Below are 10366 nucleotides of genomic sequence, written 5' to 3' on the forward strand. Positions count from 1 at the left end.
AAGCAAAATCCAATAATATGTTGTATACAAGAAACACACCTAGTGCAAAAAGAAGCCCATAGACTGAAAGTGAAAAGAGAGAAAACAATTGTCAATGGGACAGGAGCCCAGAAAAAAACAGGGGTAGCAATCTTATTTACAGACAAAGTAAATTTCAAACCAAAACTGAATCTAGTATTATTGATGTAGGATGGTACTGTATCATACCTCTATGAATGTAAAATATCTAGTACTTGCTTTATGATACATAGTAGGGACCGTGCTTTATCAGAGCTACATTTAATGATATTACTCTAGAATGTTCTCTTTCCAGATGATGATTAAGAGGCTAATAGAAAAAATGGTGTCAGGTACCACAGCAGCAACAGAACTTGGCTGTTGTCTGGATATTAAATATAAATAAATATATATATTTATATATATAAAAATTGAATTTTGGGAAATTTTAACAGTGCTGCCAACTTTGGAAAAAGTCATCCCAATTTACTGTGTTAAGTTGGCATTGTACAGAAATGGACAACCATATTGGTCTAGAAATGTTAATTTATTTTATTTTTTATTTTTTTCCATGTGTACAGGGATAACACATCATAAGGTCATATCTACGTGGGTTTGATTACAGAAACTAATAAAGTATTCTCTAAATAATGAAAAAAAGAATAAGATAAGACTATAAGAGCAAGAAGCAATTTAAATATGTTCAGGGACCATTTTCATCTCCAGAATTAAGGATTATTTTAATGTTATATCATTGCCTTTTCTCTTTTACTTCCCTTTTCAGTCTTATTTTAGGATTCCCTATTTTCAATGTTCATACAGAGATTTCTTTAACTGAAATACCAAATAGTTTCTTTGGTGTGAAAAACTATAATAGTACACAGGATCCTAATGAGATACAGAATAATGTGAAATAGGAAGTAAAGGGCTGAAGGTGTAGGGAAAGTGGGAAGGGTGGGGGAAAGGTAATAAGGGAGAGGAAAAAATATGAGAAACTGAAAAAATGGAAATAAAGTATTTGTAAATGGGGAGGGGAAGAGGGGGCGAAGGGAGGGCAGGGACAAGGGGAAAAAATGAGAATCAAGAGCTATTATGTAAAGGTACAGAATCTCAATGATGAATGTAATTGTATTATATACCTAGATTGTACCAATATACTCAATAAAAAGAAAAAAGAATACACTACAGAAAAGCAATATCCAGACAGATGATGTAGGTGTGCATAAGAGAAGCAGGATGAGACAGAACTAGAAGTATGAAGAGCAACCAGGCATGGTGGTGCACACCTGGAATCCCACAATTCAGGAAGGTGAGGAAGGAGGACTACTCTAAGTTTAAGAGCAGCCTGCTACACAGTGAGTTCAAGGCATACCAAGACCCTGTCTCTCAAAAAAAGAGCAAACAGGATCTTGCAGCAAAACTAGCCAACAGACGTATGCTCTGATAAAGCAACAAAGACAGAGAAGAAAAATTATCCTTTTGGTTATATGTTAGGAAAATCTTTTTATAAACATTTGTGTACCTAATTAGTAACATCCCTTGACTTAATTTTATATTTAATTTAGAAAAACAGCATTTAGTTTATTTAGAATTATAAGCTACATTAAGTCTATTTATTGATCTATAAATATCTTTTTTAAATTACATTTTAAAAGAAAATCCTAAAGCTAATGTATTCCATAATGCTACCACCCATAATATACTGAAGATTTGAGCAGTATGTAATTTTTAAATATGGTATGAAAATTAAGACTAGCATAGTTTCCTACAACAGGATTACTTATAAAGCCACAAAGTAATCCTAAAATTCCTAAAAATTCTCAGACAGCTTCATTCTAAAAAGCAAAAATACATGACAATAACGAGGACATTATAAAAATTTGACCAAAAAAATCATAATTATCTGATTTATTACACATAAAATAATTTAAAATTTTTCAAAAAAAACTTAAGCCATTTTCCTTTATTTGAAAAAGAATATAATTCACTTACAGTATATAACTGTATAAGCAAAGGGAAAACCATGTTAGTAGTAAAAATATTTCATTCTTATTACGGTCTTCCGTGATATCTGAAGCAAAATATTATAGCAAACACATGTTTTGTTTGTTTTGTCATTGCTGTTGTTTTTGGGGTTTTTTTTCCAGTACCAGGGATAGAACTGAGGGCCTTGCACTTATGAAGCAGGCACAGCGCCACTGAGGTAAATCCCCAGCCCAGAACGCCTGGCTTTTGAGATCTGTTTTTTTAAAAGTATAGTAGAATCCATCCTTAAAAAAAACAACAACACTATTTTTGATTCTTGATATTAATTCTTATGGGGCTGGGGATTTACCTCAGTGGCACCATGCCTACAAGGCAAGTTCAATCCCTGGTACCACAAAAATAAAGAATAAATAAACATACTAATTCTTACAACAAAATTGAGATAGACACTATCATCCTCATTTACAAATGAGAAAGCTGAAGTTGAGTTGGCCAGGAGATAAAGCTACAGATTATGATTCTAAATCCAATAAATTTTCACAACACAATTTAGTCAATAAATCAATTCATCCCCTCTAAAATATGGGCCCTATTCAAATTTAAATTATAAAATAAATGTTATGCTCCTCTCGCAACCCAATTATCACCTGGATAAGGAAAAGTCTTCCCTTCCAAATGTCCACTCACCAATTTGCTCTTTCAACACATTTTCTTCACATTTTCTTACAGTCCCTATACTGTTTGATTTATTATTCATTTGCTACTTGCCTAGGTAATGAGAATGACTGAAAAGAATGAGAATTTTATAGGTAGCTCTCTGGTATCTTACATTTTATGAGACAGATATGCTCTTTAGCAGTTTCATGTCTTTTATATATCTACCTTTTTCACAATGAAATACATTATTAACCCCTCTGCCATGTGAAATGTCTCTTAGCATCATTAAAGACTCAGCTAAAAAGTTATGTCCTCTACAAATTTCTTTCTTGATTCAATACACAGTAAAAAAAACTTGAGCCTGCTGGGGATTTAGCTCAGTGGTCTGCCATTTGCCTTGTAAGCACAAGGTCCCAAGTTCGAGCCCCAGTATCAAAACAAACAAACAAACAAACAAAGAAAAAAACACTTCATTCTTGGTTTTTACCAAACCTTGCTGCCAAAACACTTACAAAAAAAAAAAAAGTCACAGAGGCACTTATTAAAAGCCAAATAAGCACGTTTATACTGAGAGCAGTCTTAAGAGGTAAATGGGTGGTTATTACTTCTTAGCAGAAGAGAAAACAGGCTGGATAGTAAGTGGCAAAGCTTGAACTTAAATTTGTCTTTGGGGCCACTCTACACTGCTATATTAATCTACAGCAGTGCTTCCGGAGTAGGCCATGGGTCAGTGGAACCAGGACCCCCTCAAGATAACACAATCTGTGGATACTCACGTCTCTACATAAAATGGAGTAGGAATTATATATAACCCCCACACATTTTCCCAGATACTTTAAATCATCTCTAGATTAATCAGGCCTAGTACAATGTAAATCCTATGTAAATAGGTGCTACACTGTATGATTTAGGGAATAAGGGCAAAGGAAGAAACACCCTGAACAGGTTCAGTATCAATGAATTCTCTCTTCTGAGCTGCACTTGGTTGCGAATGTGGACATGGAAGCTGCAGGTGTGCCAGGCCAACAGGACTCGCAGAGCAGTGGTGACACACAGCAACATAATAACTTCTTACACATCTGGCTCTCAGGGTGACTTATGAATACCTTAGAACTGAGACTATTGGGAAGGAAAGGGTGACAAGTGACACTCAAAAAATAACTCAATCTCACAATGACCTGCTTTATATTAGTGGCCTTAAATAAGCAGAATAATTTTGTTCAGAATTTACAATGAAAATAGTTTATTAAACTGAGCTTCAGGATTTTGAGTAATTTTTATTAGAAACTAAGAAAGATGCTTCTGCAATTTTCTTATTTAAGATTTCAAGGTCTTATATTCTGAGTACTTCTAAGATTATGATACATAGTACAGTAACTTTTTATTCTTGTTATGAAATTTTATTTTATTTTTTTATAAATCAAAAAAGCTGCCTTAAAGCTAAATACTCTGACATTAACATAAAAGCAATTCTCTTTCCCACCTATATTACAATATTCCCTATCTACCTTGATCATGCCTATGACCCAGTAATCTGCCCCAGGCATTACAGAGTAGTCTTCAAAAGACCATGTACGGGAACTTCCAAAGTCAAAACATCTGGGTATTACCACTGTCGACAGTTAGAATTACTAAAGATGTGGGGTGAAGGGGGATGAGGGAGGCTGACAGCAAGGATAATAAAAAAAGGCAGATGCAACTCTGTGCTTGCTCAGACTGGTGATTGACTTCCAATTGATCTTTGGGGAAAAAACTTACACAAGGCATTATTAACATCAGTAGGTCTTATTAGTCCTTAATTTTAAAAAGTTCTCATTTTACCATACTAAATCACACTAATTCTATGTACTATCCATAAAACAATCACAGCACTTCTTTTAATATGAGCACGCATATGTTTGTGTTTAAGTGTATAAATTCACCCCCCATGTCTATAGGATCTTCATCCCAATTGTGCATTGATAATATTTGGGAAAAAAAATACAGTAAAAACTAATGCAAATTAAAATTATAACAACTATTTACATACCATTTACACTGCATTGGATAATATAAGTTTTGTTTTTTGGGTTTTTTTTTTGGCACTGGGGATTGAACTCCAGTCCCTGGGCTTGCAAGGCAGGCGGCAGAACCACTGAGCTAAATCCCCAGCTAGATACTCTAAGTAATTCAGAGATGATCTGAAGTATAGTATACAGGAGGATGTGCATAGGTTCTACGCAAATACAGCTTCATTCCTTACACAGAAGTTCAGTATTCAAAATTTTTTCTCTGGGGCAGGGATCCTGGAACTAATCTAGGCATACCAAGGGACAACTGCAGATACGATCTTTATGATTCTACACTTCAGCTATTAATTTCAATTATGTGCTTGGCTAGTAGATTAATGTTTGAAAGCTAGATCACAGATTAAACACCTAAATTGTATGCAAACTACTGCTCTACATATCCTTCTAGAAACTGATTAGGATATGTAGAGCAGCAGTTTGTATGCAAACCAAGAGTCGAAAGAATAATTGCATAATGGTAAACTAGTATAATTACTTTAGAAAACAGTTTCAGGTTACCTAGTAAATTTGAGCATGTGTGTAGCCTACAACTCTGTAATTTTATTTGGAGATATTGTAACACAGAGAAATTCTTACACAAATACATAAGGTTTATGTATAAATATGTATGACTGTAATATTTATAGTTGCAAGAACAAAGAAAAATGCTAGGAAAAAACAGAAGGTATAAATAGACCACTTCTGCTAATCAAAGTACAATACAGCCATAGGAAAAGCATTCATGTAATTGAGTTATAACTGAACTAGCGACTTATTTTTCTGGAATACTACTTTTGCTGGAAAGAATGACAAACTGCATCAGACTTGAGTAGAAAGAGAATCTGTGAATGCAAATAGTAGATGTCAATGATAAAATTCAAGCTTGCTTTATCTTTCTTTTTGCTCACTCACCTTTCTTTTTTCCTTCCTTCCTTCCTGTACTGTACTATAGATCAAATACAAGGCCTTGTGGATGTTGGGTAAGTGTTCTACCACTGAGCTACAAACTCAGAAAACTTTCAAATGAAGTTAGAATTTGGAAAACTTATATCCACAACCATAAGCCTGATGGCATACTCATAATTAAAGTCCACTTTGAGACTTATGATGATACTGAGGAATGTGATTTTTTTTTTATTGTGCAATGAAATGTGTCAACATTTGGAAGATTGGAATAGCTCAGTGAGCCAATATTTTCCATGTGATTAATCATGTTGTTACACAGTCATGCACCAGAGAAGACCCACTCAAATGGCAAGGCAAACAATGAATTTTAATGATACAGGGTACAGAAAGATCACTGATACAATTTCAGATTCTATACTCTAACATCTGAGAAACTATCACTTACCAAATTTCACTATAGTACCAAATGAAAATACCCACAATTATCTGAACAGGCTATTAAAACATTCCTCCCTTTCCCAACTATGTACGTATGAAACTGAATTTTCTTCATATACTTCAAGAGTATCACAAGATTGAAAACAGATATGAGACGCTATCCTATATTAATTCAGACATTAAACAAGTTTGCGAAACTATCATTACTATTCTTGCTGAATTCTTGTGCTCTAGAAAATAAATCATTTTTCATTTGAAAGGATATTTACTGGGGTAATATTTTTAATACTTCTTTCTTTTAATTTCAATTATAGTAATAAACTCTCCTCCCCGACCCATAAGAGTAAGCTCTTTGGAGTCTTTGACAATTTTGATAAGATAAAGAAAACTGCTAGCCAAGGGCACAAGAAAAAAAAAATTACCCTCAACTTTAGCAGCAGCAACTTAGTATCTATTGTCTCACAGTTTTTATAGATCAACAGCTTAACTCAATGGCTTCCCTCAGACTCTGAAGTTGTAATAAGCTGTTGACCACAGCTAGTTTCTGAATACTGGCTAGAGTTGGAAAGTGTGCTTCCAAGCTCATTCACGTGGCCATTGGCAAGAGGCTTAATATTTATAGCCAATTATATTTATCTCTTTTCTTTCCCTACAGTCATTTTCTTTTCTTTCATGATTTTTCTCTTGCTATGGTTTACCAAAACATTATTTTTAAGCACCTCTGAATAAAAGGGTTTAATGCCTTGTGTTCCATCACCAAAAAAAGAGGGAGGATATCAATATGTCCCTGTTTCAAAATGAAATATGAATTTTTTCTCACTTATAAAGCAATAAGGCAGAAAGTGCTAACATTAAAAATTTCTTTTAAAGAATAACATTGGAGGCCTTCAAATCACCAAGCTACAAAACTGTGTGGTACTGGCATAAAGATAGACCAAGAGACCAGCACAGTGGAGATCTCAGAAATAAATTTTCACATTTATTATAGTTAAGGTCTCAATGTCTTTCCCCCCACAAAAAAAGAAACACTTAAGCTGAAATTCTAACCCCAAATGAGATGGCACAATGACAGGGGCTTTTAGACTTACAGTATTAGGCCATGAAGACAAAGCCCTCGTGAATGAGATCAGTAACCTCATAAAAAGAAGACGAGGCTGGGGATGTATGACAGTAGTAGAATGCCTGCCAAGCACTGCAGATTCAACCCCCATTACAATCTATATGGATTTAAACCTTCAGAATGTTAAGATTCAGTCAGTCACAAAAAGACAGGAGAGTAATAGCCACAGAATTTTTTTTTTTTTTTTTTTTTTTGGTACCAGGGATTGAACTCGGGTCCTTATGCTTATGAGGCAGGCAACGGGACCACTGAGCTAAATCTCTGGCCCCAGAATTTTTTTTTAAAATAGTAGTCACTAAAAATGTACCAATAAACTCAATAAAAGAAAAAAAATAGTCTCTAAGAGCTTGGGGAAGTAACAAATGCACAGTTGTTTACTGAGTATAAATTTCAGTTTTGCAAAACAAAAAGAAGTTTAGAAATTGTTTTGTGAAACTATGTAAATATAATTAACACTGAAAATACACTCACAGCATAAGCTGTCTTATGCTAGGATACAAATAAAATACACAAAATTGAAATCTGAGATAGAAAAAAATCAATTTATCATATAATGTAACTTTAAAATTCTCACCTGATTTTTGTGTGTTAATTCATTAACTGAACTTTTAAGCTTTTGTAGTTCTTGCACATATACAGCAACTTCCTGAGGACCTTTGGCAAGCTCACTCCTTAGTTGGCTTATTGTGGCCTTTAGAAAAAATAAAATAGAATAAAACTTAGAGCAAACTAAAATGAAAAAGGAAAAAGAAGCAAAAAAAAAAGCTTTAAGATTACATAATTTTTTGTTGTTGTTGTAATTACACTGAATACATGATTCTTTTTTTTTCTTTTCTTTTTTTCCAGTACCAGGGATGGAACCGAGACCTTGAGCTTACAAAGCAAGTGTGGTACCACTGAGCTAAATCCCTGGCCCTGTTGCAGTTATACTGAAATAATATTTGGAACTTTGAATTTGTTTTTTAACCCTACCACACACTGCAATTTCATACCCTTGTTTTTCACTTAAAATTAATTTTTAAAATGTATCTAAGATGCATAATTGCACTTATTTAATAACACATGAAATAATGTATCTTATTTTATCTGTCAGAAGTAAACATCAAACACGAACTTCAATTAGAGACTCTACTCTTAAACTCTCCTGAATTTAAAGACAGTAAGTGGGCCGGGGATTTAGCTCAGTGGTTCTGCCACCTGCCTTGCAAGCGCAAAGACCTGACCAAGTTCGATCCCCAGTACCAAAAAAATAAAAAACAAAAATAAAGACAGTAAGCAAGTAATGTCTAATTTTTTCTCAAATTTCTATTGTACAATTTTTTCTTTACATGTATATGAAAACATATAATACAAATTGATCTTGGTGAGTCACTTTTCTGAATGCAGTGAGAATATATTTGTCTAAAGAGGCTACCCAACTAAAATTACATATAGTTTGAGTACGCTAGATCACTCATTGGCCAGGTATAGTAGCTGAATGTACTTTACTTTTGTTTTTTTTTTCCTTATAAATGAAAATTAATGTTTATTAAAACAATTTGATCATTTAAAAATATGTAAAAAAAAGTCAGGTAAGCAAAGATCTTGGAAATACAAACTTCCTACAGTGTATTTAAAAACTCAACTATTAGAAAGACTAAGTACTGCCTTTTAAGTATAATTTCCTGAAAATGACACTAAAACAAATTTCTATTTCTAATATAATTTTCTTGCTTTATTTATTTACATCCTTGAAGCTAGTTATTTTCATTGCCTATACTGCTATTGAATAAACTTTATAATATGGGCAAAAAATAAATTTTAGTACATATATTACAAAATCGAGTGTTTCATCTTCAAAGAAGAAACCTTAGAGAGCAACTAATTTATTGTGACAATAATGCCATTATTCAATAGGTCTTTACTGCTCCTCTTCTGGAAATCCCAGAGTATGAAAAGTTTATTTTTTTAGATATTTCTTCATCTATTTATAATAACTTTGGTTTTAAGTTCTGAAAACCACCTAGTAAACAAAGTAAATCAAGAAAGTGAATGAGCAAAATATTAGACTTATTGTATTTTTTTCTTTTTTGGTACCAGGAATCAAACACAGAGACTCACACTTTCCAGGCAGGCGTTGCATTGCTGAGCTACATTCCCAGACCCTTATTATTATTTTAACAACCGAAATTAATGAAACACATATTTTAGGGCTTTCTACTGACTTAGAGTCAATTAAAAGAAATTTTAAAAATGTTTTTAGGAAAGGCAACACATCTGGGAGGTGCATGGCCTGACCTTCTAAGGAAACACTCATTTAAATGTACTGATTCTGGTATAATGCAAGGGAATTTATCAAACAGTTTTATAATTATACCTTACACACAATGTTTCAGTATTATATATAACTTATAAACATAAAATATTCATGATACTTAAAAAGTATATTATATAATTGTGACAATTAAGATAGAGTGTAAAGTTCACAGGCTTTGGGAACTACCCTGGAGACTGGAGCACATTTCAGGGTGCGTCTGGCGGGTCAGGGGCATGACGTTCCTGTGTCTCTCTGGCTTGTCACTCCTTTCCCTCCGGCATGCTCCCCTGCTCTGCTTGCAGGCCACCATGAACTCTGCTCCACCATGCCCTTCTGCCAGGATGTTTCTGCCTCAGAATCAGTTGGCCATGGACTGAATTCCATGACACCACAAGTCAAATTTTCACCTTGGGCGAAACTCAAAAGAAAGATCTCTGCTCCTCTCCCACTGACTCCTATTTAACAGCCCAAGCTCATCTGTACCCTGGACTTTAGTATTCACTGTAACCTCTCCCCAGGGATCTTCACTCCCGGTGCTTCACTCAAATTCTTGCTTACTTCATTCTCCTTACTTATATCTTGCTTGAGCTCTGGCCATCTATCTAAAACTGTCCGCATTACTACCCACTCCACTATAGTCCATATCCTGCTTTTTTTTTTCTTCACAGCACTTATTGCCTGACTTTATATGATGTTTGGTTTATTTATATATTGTTGGACTTCCATGAAGGAATATGTATCTTATGAAAGCAGGTACAGCCGGGCATGGTGGCGCACGCCTATAATCCCAGCACTCAGGAGGCTGAGGCAGGAGGATCGCTGTGAGCTCAAGACTAGCCTAGACTACGTAGTGAGTTCCAGGTCAGTCTCAACTATGTAGTGAGACCCTGTCTCAAAAAACAAAAAAAAAAAAAAAAA

General features: G+C 34.2%; 1 protein-coding gene across 1 annotated transcript in view; it reads right to left on the reverse strand.

Moving 5' to 3' along the window:
• Positions 1-10366, reverse strand: part of Eea1 (early endosome antigen 1) — a 114254-nt gene that overhangs the window by 51481 nt on the left and 52407 nt on the right. The window contains exon 13 of the mRNA XM_033763496.1: positions 7727-7843. Within this exon, the coding sequence (XP_033619387.1) occupies positions 7727-7843 (117 nt within the window). The remainder of the gene's footprint in view (positions 1-7726; positions 7844-10366) is intronic.

This window comes from Fukomys damarensis, unplaced genomic scaffold (assembly GCF_012274545.1).
Source record: "Fukomys damarensis isolate Sample0158 unplaced genomic scaffold, DMR_v1.0_HiC HiC_scaffold_15, whole genome shotgun sequence".
In the NCBI taxonomy this organism is placed as follows: domain Eukaryota; kingdom Metazoa; phylum Chordata; class Mammalia; order Rodentia; family Bathyergidae; genus Fukomys; species Fukomys damarensis.